At 34.2% G+C, this 25,721-nt stretch overlaps 1 protein-coding gene across 1 annotated transcript in view; it reads left to right on the plus strand.

Annotated features, from left to right (window-relative positions):
* Nucleotides 1–25,721, plus strand: part of LOC105484652 (complement factor H-related protein 4) — a 46,735-nt gene that overhangs the window by 19,276 nt on the left and 1,738 nt on the right. Inside the window, 13 exon segments of the mRNA XM_071077525.1 lie at nt 3,534–3,731; nt 6,093–6,275; nt 7,853–8,029; nt 8,309–8,491; nt 11,203–11,400; nt 13,644–13,826; nt 15,410–15,586; nt 15,866–16,048; nt 18,314–18,511; nt 20,734–20,916; nt 22,737–22,745; nt 22,748–22,912; nt 23,200–23,382. Coding sequence (XP_070933626.1) covers nt 3,534–3,731; nt 6,093–6,275; nt 7,853–8,029; nt 8,309–8,491; nt 11,203–11,400; nt 13,644–13,826; nt 15,410–15,586; nt 15,866–16,048; nt 18,314–18,511; nt 20,734–20,916; nt 22,737–22,745; nt 22,748–22,912; nt 23,200–23,382 — 2,220 coding nt within the window.

The raw sequence follows: 25,721 nt of genomic DNA on the forward strand, positions 1-25,721 counted from the left end.
GTTCATTTCTTTTCCTTCTTTTTTCTTTAGATTTCTCTTCTCGCTTCATTTCATTCATTTGATCCTCAATCGCTGATACTCTTTCTTCCAGTTGATCGAGTCGGTTACTGAAGCTTGTGCATTTGTCACGTATTTCTTGTATCATGGCTTTCATCTCTGTCTGTTCGTTTATGGCCTTCTGTGCATTAATTATTCTGGTTATCAATTCTTCCACTCTGTTTTCAAGATTTTTAGTTTCTTTGCACTGAGTACGTAATTCCTCCTTTAGCTCTGAGAGGTTTGATGGACTGAAGCCTTCTTCTCTCATCTTGTCAAAGTCATTCTCTGTCCAGCTTTGATCTGTTGCTGGTGATGAGCTGTGTTCTTTTCGAGGGGGAGATGCGCTCTTATTTTTTGAATTTCCAGCTTTTCTGCCCTGCTTTTTCCCCATCTTTGTGGTTTTATCTGCCTCTGGTCTTTGATGATGGTGACGTACTGATGGAGTTTTGGTGTGGGTGTCCTTCCTGTTTGTTAGTTTTTCTTCTAATTGTCAGGACCCTCAGCTTTAGGTCTGTTGGAGATTGCTTGAGGTCCACTCCAGACCCTGTTTGCCTGGGTGTCAGCAGCAGAGGCTGCAGAAGATAGAATACTGCTGAACAGCGAGTGTACCTGTCTGATTCTTGCTTTGGAAGCTTCCTCTCAGGGGTGTACTCCACCGTGTGAGGTGTGGGGTGTCGGTCTGCCCCTAGTGGAGGATGTCTCCCAGTTAGGCTACTCAGGGGTCAGGGACCCACTTGAGCAGGCAGTCTGTCTGTTCTCAGATCTCAACCTCCGTGTTGGGAGATCCACTGCTCTCTTCAAAGCTGTCAGACAGAGTCGCTTGTGTCTGCAGAGGTTTCTGCTGCTTTTTGTTGTTGCTGTTGCTGTTGTTGTTGTTGAGCTGTGCCCTGTCCCCAGAGATGGAGTCTACAGAGACTGGCAGGCCTCCTTGAACTGCTGTGAGCTCGACCCAGTTGGATCTTCCCAGGACTTTGTTTACCTACTTAAGCCTCAGCAATGGCAGGCGCCCCTCCCCCAGCCTCGCTGCTGCCTTGCGGTTAGATCACAGACTGCTGTACTAGCAATGAGGAAGGCTCCCTGGGTGTGGGACCCTCCCGGCCAGATGTGGGATATAATCTCATGGTGTGCCCGTTTGCTTAAAGCGCAGTATTGGGGTGGGAGTTACCCAATTTTCCAGGTGTGTGTCTCAGTTCCCCTGGCTAGGAAAAGGGATTCCCTTCCCCCTTCTGCTTCCCAGGTGAGGCAATGCCTCGCCCTGCTTCAGCTCTGGCTGGTCGGGCTGCAACAGCTGACCAGCACCAATTGTCTGGCACTCCCCAGTGAGACAAACCCAGTACCTCAGTTGATAATGCAGAAATCACCTGTCTTCTGTGTCGCTGGCACTGGGAGCTGGAGACTGGAGCTGTTCCTATTTGGCCATCTTGCTCCGCCCCCTGGAATTAGTCTTAAATGACCTATGCTGATGTATCATAATGTATCATGGTGAAATTCGCAAAGTTCAAAGGTAAAGAGAAAATAATACAAATCTCCAAACAGTGGTGGGGGAAAAACAGCATAATGTAACATAGAAGGAATGAAACTAAATGAGCATTTTAAGCTCAACTTTGGAAGGTTCAAAAAATGGGGGGCAAAATCTATCAACAATGAGAGATATGGATATAGGCCAAGAAACTATACAAAGACAAGGTATTGTTCCCAGGTCTTTGTTAAATACATTTACAACATGCAAGGATTCAAAGTTAAAATCTGCATAACTAATCTGTAGAAACCGCTTGAAAAATTTTTCTAATCAAACAAAAAGAAATAGATTGATGAATGCAAGATGTGTTAAGACAAATTATTCATCTGACACTTGTTAAATATGACAAGACAGATTTTATCTGGCTATTGCAATAGGGGGAAGAGGTTGAGCTCAGCTTCAAAAACAGCACAGCTGAGAATTTATACCCTAAAATCAGAGTAATTGAAATGCTATTTATAAGCAAAGAAACTGAATGAATATTTGGACTTCCACATTGGAAGTTTCAAAAATGTGGCAGAAAAAAAAAAAAGGTCATGAGAAATATGGACTGTAGGCCAAGAATCTATACCTAGAGAAGTTACCACATATCATTTAAATGAATGTACTTAAGAGATGCAAGAATTCAGCATTTATAATCCACATAACAAGACTGTAGAAACTGCCTGAGAATCTCTCTAATGAAAAACTAAGAAAGAAAGACAATAAACCAGTGGACTAAAGAATAATGGAGATCATAAACAATATTGTGTGTGTGTGTGTGTGTGTGTGGTGCATATGTTGGAATCTTTTATGTGTAGTATAAGGTTTCTTGAACAATGATCACATTTCATAGAAAAACTGAATACTATTCTAGTATTACAAGTAGTAAATTATCTCTGAATCATCCCATGGAAGTGGAAACCTTTTTTGGAAACATCAAGTATAAGCCTTATGATGACATAGTGCTTAAACATATATGTCAAATATTCAACATACACAAATTCCTCAATAAACTGTAATTATAGTATGCTAAAAATATTTTACATCCTAGCACTTTGGGAGGCCGAGATGGGCGGATCACGAGGTCAGGAGATCGAGACCATCCTGGCTAACCCGGTGAAACCCCGTCTCTACTAAAAATACAAAAAAAACTAGCCAGGCCAAGTGGCGGGCGCCTGTGGACCCAGCTGCTTGGGAGGCTGAGGAAGGAGAATGGCGTAAACCTGGGAGGCGGAGCTTGCAGTGAGCTGAGATCCCTCCACTGCACTCCAGCCTGGGCGACAGAGCGAGACTCCGTCTCAAAAAAAAAAAAAAAAAAAAAAATTTACATAACACAGTAAAAACATCTTACTTTCTAATCGAAATTAAAAATAAATAAAAATGCTTATTATATTCCTAGATATTTAGATATTAAGAAATATTCGTAGTTCATTTTCCTGGTTAAATAAAGAATAGAAATCTTGTCTTAATAACTGGTTTGTGACATGAATTAGCAATATTATTTTGTTGTGTGATGTGATCAATGAGAAATCTATATGTTTCCCTGTAGTATTTACATTCCTTCCAGTCAATTTTTTTAAATCCCCCCAAAACTACTATCTCCCACTATAGAGTTGGTCTGAGAAAAAAAGGCAGGGGTCTGATTTCTAATGGGATGGAACAGAAAGGAAAAGAAGACATGAGCTGAGTGGTAAAATAAGCGTCTTCATCTCTCAACCAGGAAGCTCACTAATCAACCAGGACTAGAAGATCTGTACTCAAGGAGAGTACATTAAATAGGTCTGCAGTTTTCTTCAATCTTCATTAACAAACAGCTCTTCACATATCTAGGTCATTGGAATTCTGTAACTTTTCTTGCCCTAAAACCCCTAATTCAATGAGTGTAATTATGCTAAGAAGAGAAAATAATTCATTGATCAAAAATGTCATCTGTTGTATGATTATCCGTTATAGTAAAACATTATTTATACTGTTTTTTGTTTTTTATTACAAGAAGTGAAACCTTGCGATTTTCCAGAAATTCAACATGGAGGTCTGTATTATGAGAGTAAGCGTAGACCATACTTTCCAGTAGCTGCAGGAAAATCTTACTCCTATTACTGTGATGCAAATTTTGTGACTCCTTCAGGAAGTTACTGGGATTACATTCATTGCACACAAGATGGGTGGTCGCCAACAGTCCCATGCCTCAGTAAGTAAACCTCTTTACAATATGTGCATAAAACTTGAAAAGAGTGAGAGAAAAGCAAATAAATGATTACATTGTCTTATATAACAGAAATAGGACCAAAGGAAGAGTTATTCAAGCAAAAAGACCAAAATGGATCTTTTCTGTTATGAGATCTTCATGAAAATTACATGAGAAATAAATGTAGGAACTTTAGGAGAATACCTATATAATTTAAATATATTTTATCATAAAAACTAAGGTTAAGTAACATTGAATACTGACTTTTTTGTACAAACACTTAGTACTAGCTTTAATTTTTCTTGAGTTATACATTAGTTTTGAGTATTGATGTAGTGTTATTTAAATATTCTAAAAATTATTTTAATATAGTATTTTGATCAAATTCATGTCTTTAATTTACCTTTAAATCATTTTATGGTCCTTAGGACAATGTATTTTCAATTATTTGGAGAATGGATATAATAAAAAATATGGAAGAACGTATTTAGAGCTGGTCTTCTCCCAGATGCATTGGTGTCAGTTAGTCCACTTATTTGAGATCCCAGTATGTCTGTAACTGTCTAAGATCTAGACATTTAACTGGAAAATTTTGTATATCAACCCTCAAGCTGAATTTATGTCTTTTTATTTTAAAACAAAAGCCTATCTAGTTCCCAGTTCCAAATGTGTCTGAACACATTTATAAGTTCTGGATAATTAGTGGATTCTGTCACTTAATAGGGTCAAGTAACAATAGAAATATAAGTCAGTGGCCAGGTGCGGTGGCTCACTCCTGTAAACCCAGCACTACGGGAGGCAGAGATGGGCAGATCACTTTAGGTAAGGAGTTCAAGACCAGCCTGGCCAACACAGTGAAACCCCATCTCTACTAAAAATACAAAAATTAGCCAGATGCGGTGGCACAAGCCTGTAATCCCAGCTATCCAGGAGGTTGAGGCTGGAGAATGGCTTGAACCAGGGAGGCGTAGGTTGCAGTGAGCCTAGATTGGACCATTGCACTCCAGACTCGGTGAGAGGACAAGACTCCATCTCAAAAAAAAAATATATATATATATATACACACACACACACACACACACATACACACAAACATATATATGTTATGAAGATCACAAAATACATTAAATACACATTAAAGTAACACTGCTTCAGTGTTTACATCAAAGTGAATGCATTGATTTAAGTAGATTATAAAATTATAGCATTAATTAAAAAATACAATGCTTGCCCAAAGGTCACTTGTACGTCTCTCACATGCTTTAAATTAAGCCTTATAATCAGTTATAGCTGACTTTCACTTTTTAGGTAAAGGGGTCTCTGAAAGTTCTTTGTGTGTATTGTTTGCAATTTACAAAACATTCCATTATAGAAACTATATGATAATTAGGATACAATAAGAATGAAGGGGAATGGGAATCTTGCACACTTATAGGAGCACTGTCCTCAACAACAGCCTAAGCCTCTGAAAGAAAAGTCCCTTCTTCTCCTGCCATAGGCACCAACTCTGTTATTAATGCACCTAATAAATATTGTTGTGTGTCAAGCACCTTTACAGGTATTGAAAATAAAATTGTTTACAAGAGAAACTGAACACTGTAGTTTAGAGGCGGGAGGAGATTAATAGGAGAGTAGGCAAGAATAGATCAGAAAACTCATGATTATGACAAATGCTATATTATAAAATATGTATCATCTTTAACATGATTTCTTTTCCTTTCAGATAGTAAAATTGGTCCACATTGATAATATATAAAGAACATATACATTACTAGTATACTAGAACTTATTTTTATTATCTTGTTTGTTTGTTTTTTTCCTGCTTACATTTCCACATTTCTCTCAAACACCATGTCTATAAGGGTTTAAGACCCACTTAAGATGATAACCATTTTAAATTCCTGGAGGCTAAAGATTTGCAAATTTATTTCTTTGTCTATGGTAAGCAGTGTGCACTGTATCTTTGCCTGGGAAATGGCATTTGACTATATGAGGTCTAAGATCTCTTAATAGCATCAAAAAGATTCAAGTTATTGCAAAGTAGCCAGAAACTCTTCCAAAAAGTCATAGGGAATTGAGAGTTTGCTAGATCTGCATTCCTCCTCAAGGCCTGCCAGAGCTCTGTTGACAGTCTCAAGAATTCTTTGCTTTTATTCTGCCTTTCCCTGTGTTTTCACTATTTTCTTTCAAAATTCATGGTTTATTTTAGGAACATGGATGTCTAGGAAACTTCCAGTTTTGCTATTTTCAATTCCTTAACAAATGTTTCATTGTTTTACCATATTGCCATGTTTTTACTTATTCCCTTTTATAAAAGAAATATTCAACAAATATTTACTTTTTTCTCTACTTTTGCTCTTTTAGGAACATGCTCAAAATCAGATATAGAAGTTGAAAATGGATTTATTTCTGAATCTTCTTCTATTTATATTTTAAATAAAGAAATACAATATAAATGTAAGCCAGGATATGCAACAGCAGATGGAAATTCTTCAGGATCAATTACATGTTTGCAAAATGGATGGTCAGCACAACCAATTTGCATTAGTAAGTGATTTACATATTCCCATTCAGTTTCTGTCAACTTCATTCCTCTCTTTGAGATGATAGTGTTTTACTTAAAAATATAGAAAACACTTTTAGGAGTAAAGAGATACAAATACTTCTAATACCATTTAACATTCTGTGCCAGACTAAGCCTTTTTTGCCTTTTAGAGTAATGGCTACTTGGGAAGATGATCATTCCATCTCTTTCAATTCAATTTGCCTTTGCGTAAAAGCAATCCCATCAGGTACAGACTAGTTAGACAGCTGCACGGGACTCTCAGCAAAATGTAACAGTTGTCAATAAAAACTTTGTTCTTTTCCCTTTCTTCGTATTTCAAAATTATCAACTGCTTGTATTGTATTCCTTGCTCACACTCAGCAAAGATGTACATGTCGGGGAAGGGATGAGTGCTTAATTCTGAGTTTCTGCTAGCATCAGGAGAATGAGACCTTAATAATTTGTATCAATGATGCAACTGAGGAGAACCAACTCAGAAAATTATTTCCAGCTGGTAATCTAGTACAGAGAAAACAAGTAAAGGAAAAGGGTAAGTGGGTGGGCTGAATGTTTACAAACCTCATACTTGGCAATGGATTCCTTACAACTAAAGTTCTCTAAAACATTCCCAACTTGTAACTACTTATTATTAAAGAGATTGCATAATGAACCGTGGAAATCTTGCAGTGGCAAAAGTTGATCTTTTTTGTCTTTTCTCTGTAGACATTCACAAAGATTTTTAAAGACAAATTATTTAATTTATTTTTAACACACATATTGATATATAATTTACATAGTGCAAAATCCACTTCATTTTCAAGTGTACAATTCAACTATTTTTAGCCATGAGATGAAATGGAAGGGACTACTGATACATAATAGTGCATGGATGAATCTCAAAAGTATTAAGCTAAGTGAGAAAAAGAAAGGATACAATTAGAAAGTGATTATCTCATAGTTACTCTGAGGTTTGGGAGCTATAAAATATAATTCCTACATTTCTAGAATACTGTTTTCAATTTCTATGCTTATCATGGGTTCTGCAAAAGACAAAGCTGCATAGTTTAATCTAATTTGACTCAGCTTTGATAAATGATCTAAGACCTGTAAAATAAAAGATAATATGTTTTTAAAACTTTTATAGAACCTATATCCAATGAATATAATTTTAATCCAACATACACCCTTACTGTCAGTAAATTGAGTACATAAATATGTACATTAACTTTTAAATTCACAAAATTTTATCGTCTTTAAAATAATACATTATAATGATAAAGGTAGACTGTAATAATAGCCAATGAGATGTTCCCAAATAAAAATAGGTCTGACTAAATATTATTAATATGTTTTTCATAGGATTTAAATGATGAGAAGGATATATATAGGGAAATATATTTTTCTCTTCTAATAAACTATTACAGTACAAAGAAAACACTGATTATCAAACTATTTTTAATAGTACTCAATTTATTAGCAAACACTGATTGGTAAATTTTATTCCTATAATGAAACTTTCTTAGTTGAATTGTATATCATATGGCATAAAAAAGCAATCCTCAATTTTATTTTGTTTCAGAACTTTGTGATATGCCAGTTTTTGAGAATTCCAGAGCCAAGAGTAATGGCATGTGGTTTAAGCTCCATGACACATTGGACTATGAATGCTATGATGGATATGAAAGCAGATATGGAAACACCACAGGTTCCATAGTGTGTGGTGAAGATGGCTGGTCGCATTTGCCAACATGCTATAGTAAGTATTTTATTCAAGTATTTCTTTTTACTAGAATTAAATAAATAAATAAATAAAAACATACATACATATACATATATGTACATATTCATGTAGTACTCATTTGAGTGTGAATTACCTTAAACCTTAAAAAAAAAAAAAAAAAAACCAAGGTTGAAAATGCAAATGTCTTCCTAAGACATCAAATAAGATACAGTTAAGAGTATATAAAAAACTTCATTCAGAAAGTTCCAATAAACTGTTGATTTTTCTCTACATAAAAAATATTCTTTTTTTCAGATTCTTCAGAAAAGTGTGGGCCTCCTCCACCTATTAGCAATGGAGATACCAAGTCCTTCCCGCAAAAAGTGTATCTGCCACAGTCAACAGTCGAGTACCAATGCCAGTCCTCCTATGAACTTCAGGGTTCTCAATATGTAACTTGTAGTAATGGAGAGTGGTCAGAACCACCAAGATGCAGATGTAAGTTCTTAACTTTCTGGATCTGAGAAAATTAGAGTAATAAGTTTGATCTTTGCTTATTTATACTAAAATTTTTATGGGTTATTACCCTAGAACTGTGTTCACAAACAGTTATTCTGCTGAATGTTTGCCTTTCAGATCTTAATATGTAAGTGTATAAGCTTGGAAAATTTCATGTAAACGATGACAAAGTTTCTTTTTTAAAACAGGAATGTTCAGAACCCTCAATTTGTTAATGGACACAATGAGTCTTCAAGAATGACATCCATTTATTGCAAACATCTGAAATATAGCATCTCACCTTGACATCAATAACCATTTTCACATTACTAACACTTAGGTAAATAGTTTTCAAAGAGTTTTGAAAACACTGTTTTAAAACAATGAACTTGGAACCAACCCAAATGTCCAGGCCCAAATGATATGCTAGGTAAAGAAAATGTGGCACATATACACAATGGAATACTATGCAGCCATATAAAAGGATGAGTCATGTCACATGTTCTCACTCGTATGTGGGAGCTGAACAAGGAGAACAGGTGGACTCAGGGAGGGGAACACCACATACCAGGGTCTGCCCTAGGTTGGGGAGCTAGGGGAGAGATAGCATTAGGAGAAATACCTAATGTAGGTGATGGGTTGATGGGTGCAGCAAACCACCATGGCACATGTATTCCTATGTGAAGAAACTGCACGTTCTGCACATGTACCGCGAACTTAAAGTATAATAAAAACGATGCACTATTAACTAAAATCCTACATGAAAACCTGAAATGCTTCCTGAGAGAGCACAGAGCTAGTTAACACTGAGAAGTTCTTTTTCTGATTATTGTTCTTTCTTATATTTTACCAGTATCTCTAGCAAGCAAGAAAGAAATTAACAGAAAGTTCAACCATTTCCAAATCCCAATGGTTTCTGTTTTAACCTTCGTCTCCTCTGCCCTTGTCCCAGAATGAAAATGAATACACTAAAAACGCCTCAAGTCTGTAATGTAGGTATACTCTCAGAATTTTGTCCCACAATTCCTATGAACTTGAAGTAATACAATTGAAAATATGAGCCACAATAATTATGGTAACAACAATAAAACCTAAAAGTAAGTTTGCCACCAATTTCTACTAGCCTATAAAGTATAGCCCTGGATACCCATCAGGCCTTGCATATCAGAGCTTCCTATCACAGCTCTTAAACTATAAACTTAGGAGTTTTTCAAGTGCTTAAGTTCCTAAGTACAGGATGATACAAGCAGTTCTTTTCCGTGATATGACTCATTTCCTTTATTTTGCTGCTACGCTACATTTTACCTTTTATATTGACTGATGATGCTGATATTTTGGCTGATCCTATGATGGGCTAAACCTTAATTATAGTACCTATTTATGTATCCACTTCTGTAGATGATCATGTCTAAGTCTGGGCTCCAAACCATACAAGTGTCAAGACTGAAGAGGAAAGTTAGTATCCTCAAATCAAAATAGTTTACAAGTATTTCCAAACTTGATTCCATAGGAAAAATTAAGTATTAGGTTTCAGAGATAAATTCTGAGTCTTATATTTGATTAACTGAGCAGATGGACACTCCTAAGATGCGTTTCACAGCAAAAGCATTACCTCTTCTCACAATCAAGAACAGGAAAGCATTATAATTATCTGAAGACATGAGATCAGTTCCATGATACAAGCATGACTTTCAGTCTTCAAAACTAAAGAAGCAAAGAGCATTCAAGCAGAGAATTCTAGGGAAAAAGCCAACCTTATGGAAAATATTACATATACATATGGCATATTAAAGCAATGAGGAAAACTTAAATAGGCAGTAGGAAACTTTAGCAAGTTTTGAAAAATATGTTTGGAGAAGTATTTAGTGCTCAAATAATGTTTATTTGTGAATTGTAAACAAACAGCCCCTAAATGTATTGAAGAGCTCTTAAAAATTTTTGGATTTCAGAAGTGCTATGTAGTATGTTAAGAAATTTATTTAAGTAAGTCCTTGAAAGGTGTATTAAAATATGATTTGGGGAAATTTCTAAAGAAATACTAATGTTAATAAGGGCGAAACTTGAGTGCAGAATACTTGCATCAAAAGAAGAGAAGAGGAGTGAATGACATCATCAAAAATGGAAAGCTTACCATGGAAGAATTGGGCTTAATACCTAAGGTATGGGTTGATGGGTGGTGCAAACCACCATGGCACACTTTTACCTATGTAACAAACTTTCACATCCTACACACGTATCCCAGAACTTAAAAAATTATTATAAAAATTTTTAAAAAAATCTAAAAGAAAACGAGCCAGGCACGGTTGCTTCCACCTATAATCCCAGCACTTTGGGAGGCCAAAGCTGGTGGATCACCTGAGGTCAGGAGTTCGAGACCAGCCTGACCAATATGGTATAACCCTGTGTCTACTAAAATTACAAAAATTAGATGGGCATGGTGGTGTGTGCCCATAGTGCCAGCTACTCGGGAGGCTGAGGCAGGAGAATTGCTTGAACCTGGGAGACGAAGGTTGCAGTAAGCCGAGATCGCACCACTGCAGCCTGGGCAACAGAGCGAAATTTCGTCTCAAAAAAAAAAAAAAAAAAGAAAGAAAAGAAAAGAAATAAAAAACCCTTTATGTGGAAGGTAACATAATCAAAACAGTCATCTCTTATATCATTGTCTGTTACAGTGAAACATTATTTATACTATTTTTGTTTTTTGTTACAAGTAATGAAACCTTGTGAGTTTCCAGAAATTCAACATGGAGGTCTGTATTATGAGAGTAAGCGTAGACCATACTTTCCAGTAGCTGCAGGAAATTCTTACTCCTATTACTGTGATGCAAATTTTGTGACTCCTTCAGGAAGTTACTGGGATTACATTCATTGCACACAAGATGGGTGGTTGCCAACAGTCCCATGCCTCGGTGAGTAACCCTCTTTACAATATGTGCATAAAACTTGTAAAGAATGGAGAGAGAAGAGCAAATAAATGATTACATTGTGTTATATGACAGAAATGGTACCAAAGAAAGAGTTATCCAAGCAAAAAGACCAAAATGGATCTTTTCTGTTATGAGATCTTCATGAAAATCACATGAGAAATAAATATAGGAATTTTATGAGAATACCTAGGTAATTTATACATATTTTATCATGAAAACGAAAGAGAACTAACATTGAATACTGACTTTTTTGTACAAACATTTAGTAGTAGCTTTAGTTGTCCTTCAGTTATACATTATTTTGGGGTATTGATGCAGTATTATTTAAATATTCTAAAATTATTTTAATACACTATTTTGATTAAATTAATGTTTCTAATTTACTTTTTAATCATTTTATGGTCTTTAGGACAATGTATTCTCAGTTATTTGGAGAATGGATATAACAAGAAATATGAAGGAACATATTGACAGGGTCAATCTGTAAAAGTTGAAGTCTGTCCTGACTACGGTCTTCCAAATGTGCAGACCACAGTTTCATGTACAGAGGATGATTGGTCTCCTCCTCCCAGATGCATTCGTGGCAGTTAGTCCACTTGTTTGAGATCCCAGTATGTCCATAACTGTCTAAGATTCTAGACCTTTAACGGGAAAATTTTGTGTATCAATTCTCAAGCTGAATATAGGCCTTTTTTATTGTTAGATAGAAGCCTAGCTAGTTTTCAGTTCCAAATATGTATGAATACATTTATAATTTCTGGATAATGAGTGGATTCTGTCACTTAATAGTCAAGTAATAGAAATATAAATTTTGAATAGCACAAAATAAATAAAATATAGATGAAAGTAACACTGCTTCAGTATTTATATTGAAATCATGCTAAATGCATTGATTTAAGTAGATTATGAAATTATAGTATTAATTAAACAATAAATATAAGGCTTGCCCAAAGGTCACTTGTACATCTCTCACAATTATATGACATCTATTGTTATAGTTAGTGCTCTGTTGCTTTAAATTAAGACTCATCTTCTGTTATAGCTGACTTTCACTTTTTAGGTAAAGGGGTCTCTGAAAGTTGTTTGTGTGCATCGCTTGCAATTTACAAAACATTCCATTATAGAAACCGTATGATAATTATGATATAATTGACATGGAAGACAATAGAAATCTTCTTACACCTTTGTAGGAGCAATTGTACTCAACAATAGCCTAAGTCTCTGAAAGAAAAGTCCCTTTTTCTCATACCGTAGGCACCAACTCTATCATTAATGCACTTAATAAATATTGTTGTGTGTCAAGTGCTTTATAGATATGAAATACAATTATTTACAAGAGAAACTGAACACTGTAGTTTAGAGTTTAGAGGAGATTAATAGAAAAGTAGGCAAGAATAGATCAGAAAACTCATGATTATGACAAATGCTATATTATAAATATTTATCATCTTTAACATGATTTATTTTTCTTTCAAATAGTAAAATTAGTCCATTTACATTTTTTTAATTACTAACTAAAAAGGAACATATACATTACTAATATCTTAGAACATATACATTACTAAAATAATTACTACCTTATGCATAAACACATTAGTAACATATAGAACATATACAATAATATGTGAAGAACCTATACATTACTAATATATTACAACTTATTTTTGCTATCTTGTTTGTTTGTTTTTTTCCTGCTTACATTTCCACATTTCTCTCAAACACCATGTCTATATGGGTTTAAGACCCACTTAAGATGACAATCATTTTAATTTCCTGGAGACTAAAGATTTGCAAATTTATTTCCTTGTCTGTGGTAGCAGTGTGTACTGTATATTTGCCTGAGAAATGGCATATGACTATATGAGGTCTAAGATCTCTTAATAGCATCAAAAAGATTCAGGTTATTGCAAAGTAGCCAGAAACTCTTCCAAAAAGTCATAGGGAATTGAGAGTCTGCTAGATCTGCATTCCTCCGCAAGGCCTGCCAGAGCTCTGTTGACAGTCTCAAGGATTCCTTGCTTTTATTCCGCCTTTCCCTGTATTTTCACTATTTTCTTTCAAAATTCATGGTTTAAGAACATGGATGTCTAGGAAACTTCCAGTTTTGCTGTTTTCAATTTGTTAACAAATATTTCATTGTTTTACCATATTTCCATGTTTTTACTCGTTCCCTTCTATAAAAGAAGTATTCAACAAATTTTTTTTTTCTCTACTTTTTCTATTAGGAACATGCTCAAAATCAGATATAGAAGTTGAAAATGGATTTATTTCTGAATCTTCTTCTATTTATATTTTAAATAAAGAAATGCAATATAAATGTAAACCAGGATATGCAACAGCAGATGGAAATTCTTCAGGATCAATTACATGTTTGCAAAATGGATGGTCAGCACAACCAATTTGCATTAGTAAGTGATTTACATATTCCCATTCAGTTTCTGTCAGCTTCTTTCCTCTCTTTGAGATGATAGTGTTTTACTTAAAAATATAGAAAACACTTTTAGGAGTAAAGAGATATAAACACTTCTAATACCATTTAACATTCTGTGCCAGACTAAGCCTTTTTTGCCTTTTAGAGTAATGGCTACTTGGGAAGATGATCATTCCATCTCTTTCAATTCAATTTGCCTTTGCGTAAAAGCAATCCCATCAGGTACAGACTAGTTAGACAGCTGCACGGGACTCTCAGCAAAATGTAACAGCTGTCAATAAAAACTTTGTTCTTTTCCCTTTCTTCGTATTTCAAAATTATCAACTGCTTGTATTGTATTCCTTGCTCACACTCAGCAAAGATGTACATGTCGGGGAAGGGATGAGTGCTTAATTCTGAGTTTCTGCTAGCATCAGGAGAATGAGACCTTAATAATTTGTATCAATGATGCAACTGAGGAGAACCAACTCAGAAAATTATTTCCAGCTGGTAATCTAGTACAGAGAAAACAAGTAAAGGAAAAGGGTAAGTGGGTGGGCTGAATGTTTACAAACCTCATACTTGGCAATGGATTCCTTACAACTAAAGTTCTCTAAAACATTCCCAACTTGTAACTACTTATTATTAAAGAGATTGCATAATGAACCGTGGAAATCTTGCAGTGGCAAAAGTTGATCTTTTTTGTCTTTTCTCTGTAGACATTCACAAAGATTTTTAAAGATAAATTATTTAATTTATTTTTAACACACATATTGATATATAATTTACATAGTGCAAAATCCACTTCATTTTCAAGTGTACAATTCAACTATTTTTAGCCATGAGATGAAATGGAAGGGACTACTGATACATAATAGTGCATGGATGAATCTCAAAAGTATTAAGCTAAGTGAGAAAAAGAAAGGATACAATTAGAAAGTGATTATCTCATAGTTACTCTGAGGTTTGGGAGCTATAAAATATAATTCCTACATTTCTAGAATACTGTTTTCAATTTCTATGCTTATCATGGGCTCTGTGTAAAGAAAAGCTGTATACTTCAATCTAATTTGACTCAGCTTTGATAAATGATCAACTATAAGACTTGTAAAATAAAAGATAAGATGATTTATATATTTTTGTAGAACCTATTATCCAATGAATATAATTTTAATACAATATACGCCAATACTGTCAGTAAATTGAGTACATAAATATGTACATTAACTTTTAAATTCACAAAATTTTATCGTCTTTAAAATAATACATTATAATGATAAAGGTAGACTGTAATAACAGCCAATGAGATGTTCTCAAATAAAAATAGGTCTAACTAAATATTGTTAATATGTTTTTCATAGGATTTAAATGATGAGAAGGATATATATAGGGAAATATATTTTTCTCTTCTAATTAACTGTTACAGCACAAAGAAAGCACTGATTGTCAGACTATTTTTTAATAGTACTCAATTTATTAGCAAACACTGATTGGTAAATTTTATTCCTATAATGAAACTTTCTTAGTTGAATTGTATATCATATGGCATAAAAAGCAATCCTCAATTTTATTTTGTTTCAGAACTTTGTGATATGCCAGTTTTTGAGAATTCCAGAGCCAAGAGTAATGGCATGTGGTTTAAGCTCCATGACACATTGGACTATGAATGCTATGATGGATATGAAAGCAGATATGGAAACACCACAGGTTCCATAGTGTGTGGTGAAGATGGCTGGTCGCATTTGCCAACATGCTATAGTAAGTATTTTATTCAAGTATTTCTTTTTACTAGAATTAAATAAATAAATAAATAAAAACATACATATGTATACGTACACATATATGTACACATATTTGAGTGTGAATTACCTTAAACCTTAAAAAAAAAAAAAAAAAAAAAAAACCAAGGTTGAAAATGCAAATGTCTTCCTAAGACATCAAATAAGATACAGTTAAGAGTATATAAAAAACTTTATTCAGAAAGTTTCCAATAAAACTATTGATTTTTCTCTACATAAAAAATACTCTTTTTTTCAGATTCTTCAGAAAAGTGTGGGCCTCCTCCACCTATTAGCAATGGAGATACCAAGTCCTTCCCGCAAAAAGTGTATCTGCCACAGTCAACAGTCGAGTACCAGTGCCAGTCCTCCTATGAACTTCAGGGTTCTCAATATGTAACTTGTAGTAATGGAGAGTGGTCAGAACCACCAAGATGCAGATGTAAGTTCTTAATATTCTGGATCAGCTATTCTGCTGAATGTTTGCCTTTCAGATCTTAATATGTAAGTGTATAAGGTTGGAAAATTTCATGTAAATGATGACAAAGTTTAAACAGGATTGTTCAGAGACATCAATTTGTTAATGGATACAATCAGTCTTCAAGAATGACATTGATGTATTGCACACATATGAAATATGGCATCTCAACTTAAGATCAGTAATCATTTTCACATTATTAACATTTAGGAAAAGAGTTTTCAAAGAGTTTTGAAAACACTGTTTTAAAAACAATGAACTTGGAGCCAACCCAAATGTCCATCAATGATATACTAGGTAAAGAAAATGTGGCACATATACACAATGGAATACTATGCAGCCATAAAAAAGGATGAGTTCATGTCCTTTGCTGGGACAAAGATGAAGCTGGAAACCATCCTTCTCAGCAAATTATCACAAGAACAGAAAATCAAACACCACATATTCTCACTCATAACTGGGAGTTGAACAAGGAGAACAGGTGGACTCAAGGAGGGGAACATCACACACCAGTGCCTGTCACAGAGTAAGGAGCTAAGGGAGGGATAGCACTAGAAGAAATACCTAATGTAGGTTATGGGTTGATGGGTGCAGCACACCACCATGGCACATGTATACCTTTGTAAAAACACTGCACGTTCTGCACGTGTACCCCAGAACTTAAATTATAATAAAAACCATGAATGATTAACTAAAATCCTTCTTGAAAACCTGAAATGCATCCTGAGAGAGCACATAGCTAGTTAACACTGAGATGTTCTTTCTCTGATTATTGTTCTGTCTTATATTTTACCAGTATTTCTAGCAAGAAAGAAAGAAATTAAAGGAAAGGTCAGCCATTTCTAAAACCCCATGTTTTCTGTCTTTACCTTTATCTACTCTCCCTTCATCCCAGAATCAAAATGAATACATGAAAAATCCCTCAAGTCAGTAATATAGGTATACTTCCAGAATCTGTTCTCCAAGTCCTATGAACTTGAAGCAACACAATTCAAAACATATGAGCCAAAATAATTATGGCAACAACAAGAAAACCTAACAGAAAGTTTGCCACAAGTTTCTACTAGCCTATAACGTAGAGTCCTGGGATACCCATCAGGCATTGCATATCAAATAACCTATTCCTAACACAGCTCTTAAACTGTAAACTCATGAGTTTTTCAAGTGCTCAGCTTCCTAAGTATAGGATGATACCAGCAGCTCTTTTCTGTGATGTGACTCATTTCCTTTATTATGATGCTATGCTGCCTTTTACCTTTTATATTGACTGATGACGCTGATATCTTGGCTGATCCTACGATGAGCTAAACCTTAATTATTGTCCCCTATTTATGTATTCACTTCTGTATCTACTTTAGAAAGTGTTAGAAAATACGTTTGGAGGAGTATTTAGTGCTCAAATAATATTTATTTTTGAATTGTAAATAGCCCCTGAATGTATTGAGAGCTCTTAAACATTTTTGGATTTCAGAAGTGATATGTACTATGTGAAGAAATGTATTTATGTAAGTTCATGAAAGATGTATTAAAATATGACTTGGGGAAGTTTCTAAAGAAATACCAATGTTAATAAGGGCTAGACTTGAGTGCCGAATACTTGCATCAAAAGGAGAGAAAGAGGAGTGAATGACATCATCAAAAATGGAAAGCTTACCATGGAAGAATTGGGCTTAATACATAGGGTACAGGTTGATAGGTGGTGCAAATCACCATGGCACACATTTACCTATGTAACAAACCATCACATCCTACACATGTATCCCAGAACTTAAAAAATTATTATAAAAATTAAAAAAAAAATTCTAAAATAAAACGAACCAGGTGTGGTAGCTCACATCTGTATTTCCAGCACTTTGGGAGGCTGAAGTGGGTGGATCACCTGAGGTCAGGAGTTCGAGACCAGCCTGACCAATATGGTAAAATCCTGTGTCTACTAAAATTACAAAAATTAGATGGGCATGGTGGTGTGTGCCCATAGTGCCAGCTACTCGGGAAGCTGAGGCAGGAGAATTGCTTGAACCTGGGAGACGGAGGTTACAGTGAGCCGAGATCATATCATTGCACTCCAGCTTGGGCAGAAGTGTGAAATTCCATATCAAAAAAGAAAAAAAAAGAAAAAAGAAAACAAAACCATTATGTGGAAGGTAACATAATCAAAACAGTCATCTCTTATATCATTGTCTGTTACAGTGAAACATTATTTATACTATTTTTGTTTTTTGTTACAAGTAATGAAACCTTGTGAGTTTCCAGAAATTCAACATGGAGGTCTGTATTATCAGACTATACGTAGACCATACTTTCCAGTAGCTGCAGGAAAATCTTACTCCTATTACTGTGATGCAAATTTTGTGACTCCTTCAGGAAGTTACTGGGATTACATTCATTGCACACAAGATGGGTGGTTGCCAACAGCCCCATGCCTCAGTAAGTAAACCTCTTCACAACAATATGTGCATAAAACTTGCAAAGAATGGAGAGAGAAGAGCAAATAAATGATTACATTGTCTTATATGACAGAAATGGTACCAAGGAAAGAGTTGTTCAAGCAAAAAGACCAAAATGGATTTTTTCTGTTATGAGATCTTTATGAAAATCACATGAGAAATAAATATAGGAACTTTAGGAGAACACATATATATTCTAAACATATTTTATAAAAATTAAAGATAAGTAACATTGAATACTGACTTTTTTGTACATTTAGAGTAGCTTTAGTTTTCCTTCAGTTATACATTATTTTTGAGTATTGATGCAGTTTATTTAAATATTCTAAAAATTATTTTAATATACTATTTTGATTAAATTCATGTCTCTAATTTACTTTTTAATCATTTTATGGTCTTTAGGACAATGTATTCTCAGTTATTTGGAGAATGGATATAACACAAAGTATGAAGGGACATATTGACAGGGTCAATCTGTGAAAGCTGAAGTCTGTCCCGACTACCATCTTCCAAATGTGCAGACCACAGTTTCATGTACAGAGGATGATTGGTCTCCTCCTCCCAGATGCATTCGTGGCAGTTAGTCCACTCGTTTGAGATCCCAGTATGTCCGTAACTGTCTGAGATCTAGACCTTTAACAGGAAAATTTTGTATATCAACTCTGAAGCTAAATATATATCTTTTTTATTTTTAAGTAGAAGCCTAGCTAGTTTCCAGTTCCAAAGATGTATGAATATATTTATAATTTCTGGATAATGAGTGGATTCTGTCACTTAATAGTTAAGTAACAATAGAAATATAAGTCATGAATAACACAAAATAAATAAAATACAGGTGAAAGTAACACTGCTTCAGTATTTATACTGAAATCATGCTAAATGCATTGATTTAAGTAGTTTATAAAATTATAGCATTAGCTAAACAATAAATATAATGCTTGCTCAAAGGTCACTTGTACATCTCTCACAATTATATGACATTTATTGTTATAGTTAGTGATCTGTTGCTTTAAATTAAGACTCATCTTCTGTTATAGCTGACTTTCACTTTTTAGGCAAAGGAGTCTCTGAAAGTCGTTTTCGTGTATTGCTTGCAATTTACAAAACATTCCATTATAGAAACCGCATGATAATTATTATATAATTGAGATGAAAGACATAGGAATCTCCTTACAGCTTGTAGGAGCAACTATCCTCAACAATAGCCTAAGCCATAGGCACCAACTCTATCATTAATTTGCCTAATAAATATTGTTGTGTGTCAAGTACTTTATAGATATTGAAAATAAAATTGTTAACAAGAGAAACTGAACACTGTAGTTTAGAGACTGGAAGAGATTAATAGGAAAGTAGGCAAGAATAGATCAGAAAACTCATGATTATGACAAAGGCTATATTATAAATATGTATCATCTATAACATGATTTCTTTTTCTTTCAGATAGTAAAATTGGTCCATTTACATTTTTTTCTAATTACTAATTAGAAAAGAACATGTACACTACTAGTATCTTAGAACATAACATTACTAAAATAATTAATATCTTATGCATATACCCGTTAGTAATGTGTAGAACACATACATTACTAATATATAAAGAACAAACACATTACGAATGTAGTAGAACTTCTTTTGGCAATCTTGTTTGCTTTCTTTTTTCTGTTTATATTTCCACATTCCTCTCAAATACCACGTCTCTATGTGTTTAAGCACCCACTTAAGATGACAACCATTTTCAATTGTTGGAGATAAAGGATTTACAAAATTACTCACTTGCCTGTGGTAGCAGTGTGTACATTATCTTTGCCTGGGAAATGGCATTTGACTTAACGAGGTGTAAGACACCTTAATAGTACCAAAAATACTTAGGTTGTTGCAAAGTAGCCAGAAAATCTTCCAAAATATCATTAGGGACTTGAGAGTCTGCTAGATCTGCATTTTTCAAGGCCTGCCACAACTCTGTTGACAGTCTCAAGGATTCTTTGCTTTTATTCTGCCTTTCCCTGTGTTTTCAACATTTCCTTCAAAAATTCGTGGTTTCCTTTTAAGAACACTGATGTTTAGGAAACTTCCAGTTTTGCTGTTTTCAATTCATTAACAAATGTTTCATTGTTTTGCCATATTGCCATGTTTTTACTTGTTCCCTTCTATAAAAGAAGTATTCAACAAATACGTATTTTTTCTCTACTTTTTCTATTTTAGGAACATGCTCAAAATCAGATATAGAAATTGAAAATGGATTTATTTCTGAATCTTCCTCTATTTATATTTTAAATAAAGAAATGCAATATAAATGTAAACCAGGATATGCAACAGCAGATGGAAATTCTTCAGGATCAATTACATGTTTGCAAAATGGATGGTCAGCACAACCAATTTGCATTAGTAAGTGATTTACATATTCCCATTCAGTTTCTGTCAGCTTCTTTCCTCTCTTTGAGATGATAGTGTTTTACTCAAAAATATAGAAAACACTTTTAGGAGTAAAGAGATACAAATACTTCTAATACCATTTAACATTCTGGGCCAAACTAAGTCTTCTGCATTTTTAGAGTAATGGCTACTTGGGAAGATGATCATTTCATCTCTTACAACTCAATCTGCCTTTACATAAAAGCAATCTTATAATGTACAGACTAGTTAGGCAACTGCATGGGAATATCAGCAAAATGTATTAGTTGCCAATAAAAACTTTGTTCTTTTGTCTTTATTTGTATTTCAAAATTATCAACTGCTTGTATTGTATTCCTTGCTCACACTCAGAAAAGATGTACATGTCAGGGGAGAAATGAATCCTTAATTCTGAATTTCTGCTAGCATCAGGAGAATCAGACCTTAATAATTTGTATCGATGATGCTACTGAGGATATCCAATCAAAAAATTATCTCCAGCCTATTGTTTACTACAGAGAAAACAAGTAAAGGAAAAGGGTAGGTGGGTGGGTTGAATGTTTACAAACCTCATACTTGCCAATGGATTCCTTACACGTAAAGTTCTCTGAACATGCTCGACCTTTACTTATTATGATAAAGAGATTGCATAATGAACAAAGGAAGTCTTTCAGTGCCAAAATTTGATTTTTTTCTTTCCTTTTTAGATATTCACAAAAAGTTTTAAAGATAAATTGCTTAATGTATTTTTAACCCAGAGGACTGTTGTATAATTTACATACTCCAAAATCCACTTCTTTTTCAAGGGTACAATTCAACTATTTTTGGCCATGAGATAATATGGAACCTTGATACATAATACAACATGGATGAATCTCAAAAATATTAAGCTAAGTGGGAAAAAAGAAAGATATACTTACAAAGTGATTATCTCAAAGTTACCGTAGGTTTTCCAGACTGTATCAATTCCTACATTTCTAGAATACTGTTTACTATTTCTATGCTTATCATGGACTCTGTGTAAAGTGTATACTTCAATTTTACTCAGCTTTGATAAATGATGTACATTAAAACTTGTAAAATAAACGATAGGCTGCTTCATAAATTTGTATAGAGCTTATATCTAATTAATATAATTTTTATCTAACATATACACCCTTACTGTTAGTAAATAGTTACATAAATACATAAATAGTTACATTTAAATTCACAAAATTTTATCATCTTTAAAATTCACAAAGCTTAAAATCACAAAAATTTTTTATTTTTCTCTTTCTTTTCTTTTTTTTTTTTTTCTTGAATTGGAGTCTCCCTCTGTCTCTCAGGCTGGAGTGCAGTGATGTGATTTCAGCTCACTGCAAGCTCCGCCTGCTGGATTCAAGCCATTCTCCTGCCTCACCCCTCTGAGTAGCTGGGATTACAGCTAATTTTTGCATTTTTTGTAGAGACGGGGTTCACCATGTTTTAAATTCACAAAATTTTATCATCTTTAAAATACTACATTGTAGCATCGTAATATAGACTTTAATAACAGCCAATGAGATTTTCACAGATAAAAATAGGACTGACTAAATGTTCTTAATATGTTTTCACAGAATTTAAATGATAAGAAGAATATATAGAGAGAAATATATTTAACTATTGTAGTTAACTATTATAGCACAAAAAGCACTGATTATCAGACTATTTTTTAACAGTACTCAATTTATTAGCACACACTGATTGGTAAATTTTATTCCTATAATGAAACTTTCTTAGTTGAGCTGTACATCATATGGCATAGAAAAGCAATCCTCAATTTTATTTTGTTTCAGAATTTTGTGATACGCTGTTTTGGAGAATTCCAGAGCCAAGAGTAATGGCATGTGGTTTAAGCTCCATGACACATTGGACTATGAATGCTATGATGGATATGAAAGCAGATATGGAAACACCACAGGTTCCATAGTGTGTGGTGAAGATGGCTGGTCACATTTGCCAACATGCTATAGTAAGTATTTTATTCAAGTATTTCTTTTTATTAGAATTAAATAAAATAATAGACAACTACATATGTATATGTACACATATAAGTGTGTACATATATATACATATATATGTAGTCCTCATATGAGTGTGAATTATCTTGAGACAAAAAAAAAAAAACAAGGTTGAAAATGCAAATGTCTTCGTAAGAAATCAAATAAGACACAGTTGAGAATATATGAAAAGCTTTATTTAAAAAGTGTCTGATAAAACTGTTGATTTTTCCCCACATATAAAAGATTTCTTTTTCAGATTCTTCAGAAAAGTGTGGGCCTCCTCCACCTATTAGCAATGCAGATACCAAGTCCTTCCCGCAAAAAGTGTATCTGCCACAGTCAAGAGTCGAGTACCAATGCCAGTCCTACTATAAACTTCAGGGTTCTCAATATGTAACATGTAGTAATGGAGAGTGGTCAGAGCCACCAAGATGCATAAGTAAGTTCTTAATATTCTAGATTCTGAGAAAATCAGAGTAATAAGTTTGATACGTGCTTATTGATACTAGAATTTTGATGGGTTATTACCCTAGAACTGTGTTCACAAACAGCTATTCTGCTGAATGTTTGCCTTTCAGATCTTAATATATGTGTATAAACTTGGAAAATTCCATGTAAACAATGACCAAGTTTCTGTTTTAAAACAGGAATGTTGGCCTGGGGTGGTGGCTTATGCCTGTAGTCCCAGCACTTTGGGAGGCCAAGGCAGGCAGATCACGAGGTCAGGAGTTCAAGACCAGCCTGACCAACATGGTGAACTCATCTCTACAAAAAAATATAAAAATTTGCCAGGCATACTGGCACGTGCCTATAATCCCAGCTACTCAGGAGGGTGAGGCAGGAGAATCGCTTGAACCCGGCAAGCGGAGCTTGCAGTGAGCTGAAAACACGTCACTGCACTTCAGCCTGGGCGACAGAGCAAGACTCCATCTCAAAAAAAAAAAAAAGAAAAGAAAAGAAAAAGAGAGAAAAAACAAACAAACAAGAATGTTCAGAGTCTGCAATTTGTTAATGAATACAATGATTCTTCAAGAACAACATCTGTTTATTGCGTACATATGAAATGCAGCATCTCAGTTTAACAACAGTGATCATTTTCACATTATTAAAACTTAGGTGAAGAGTTTTCAAACAGTTTTGAAAACATTGTTTCAAAAAACCACGAGCTATTAAATCCTACTTGAAAACATGAAATTCTTCCTGATAGAAAACATACCTGGTTAACCTGAGAAGTTCTTTCTCTGATTATTATTCTTACTTATATTTTATCAGTATTCCTAGCAAGCAAGAAAGAAATTAATGGGCACTACAGCCATTTCCATAACCCAATGTGTTTCTATTTTTACCTTATTCTCCCCTTCCCTTATACCAGAATCAAAATGAATACACTAAAAACCCCTTAAGTCTGCAATATAGGTATACTCTCAGAATTTTGTCCCGCAAATCCTATGAACTTAAAGCAACACAATTCAAAATAAAAGCTACAGTAATTATGGCAACAACAAGAAAACCTGACAGAAAATTTGCCACAAGTTTCCTCTAGCCTATGCGGTAGAGCCCTGGGATACCCATCAGGCCTTGCATATCAGATAACCTATTCCTATCACAGCTCTTAAACTGTAAGTTCATGAGTTTTTCAAGTGCTCAAGTTCCTAAGTACAGGATAATACAAGCAATTCTTTTATGTGATGTGACTCATTTCCTTTATTTTGATGCTATGCTACCTTTTACCTTTCATATTGACTGAAGACATTGATATTTTGGCTGATCCTAAAATGGGCTAAATGTTAATTACTGTCCCCTATTTATGTAACCACTTCTGTAGATGATCGTGTCCAAGTTTGAGCTCCAAACTATGCAAGTGGCAAGACTGCAGAGGAAAATTAGTATCCTCAAATCAAAATAATTTACAAGTATCTTCAAACCTGATTTCATAGAAAAGTGTTAGGTTTCAGAGATAAATTCTGAGTCTTAAATTTGATTGAGGATATGGACACTCCTAAGACGCGTTTCACAGCAAAAGCATTACCTCTTCTCACAGTCAAGAACAGGAAGGGATTATAATTATCTGAAGATATAAGATCAGTTCCATGATACAAGCAAGACTTTCTGTCTTCAAAACTAAAGAAGCAAAGAGCATTCAAGCAGAGAATTCTAGGGAAAAAGGCAACCTTATGGAAAATATTACATACACATATGGCATATTAAAGCAATGAGGAAAACTTTCCCGGGCAGCAGGAAACTTTAGAAAGTTTTGGAAAATATGTTTGGAGAAATATTTAGAGTTTGAATAATATTTATTTTTGAATTGTAAGCAGCCCCTGAATGTATTGAAGAGCTCTTAAAAATTTTTGAATTTCAGAAGTGATATGTACTATGTTAAGAAATTTATTTAAGTAAGTGCTTGAAAGATGTATTAAAATATGATTTGGGGAAATTTCTAAAGAAATACTAATGCTAATAAGGGCTAAACTAGAATGCAGAATACTTGAGTCAAAAGAAGAGATAGATGAGTGAATGATATCTTTAAGAACTGAAAGTTTTATCAGGTAAGAATTAGGTTTAATACCTAGGGTATGGGTTGACAGGTGCAGCAAACCACCATGGCACACATTTACCTATATAACAAACCTGCACATCCTGCGCATGTACCCTGGAACTAAAAAAAAAAAAATTATAAATGTTTTTAAAAAAGAATTTTATAAAAGAAAACCCATATGTGGAAGTAACATTATCTTACCGATTTTACAGATGAAGGCATAGTGAGAAAGAGTAATT

The sequence above is a fragment of the Macaca nemestrina genome, chromosome 1 (assembly GCF_043159975.1).
Source record: "Macaca nemestrina isolate mMacNem1 chromosome 1, mMacNem.hap1, whole genome shotgun sequence".
Lineage (NCBI taxonomy): Eukaryota > Metazoa > Chordata > Mammalia > Primates > Cercopithecidae > Macaca > Macaca nemestrina.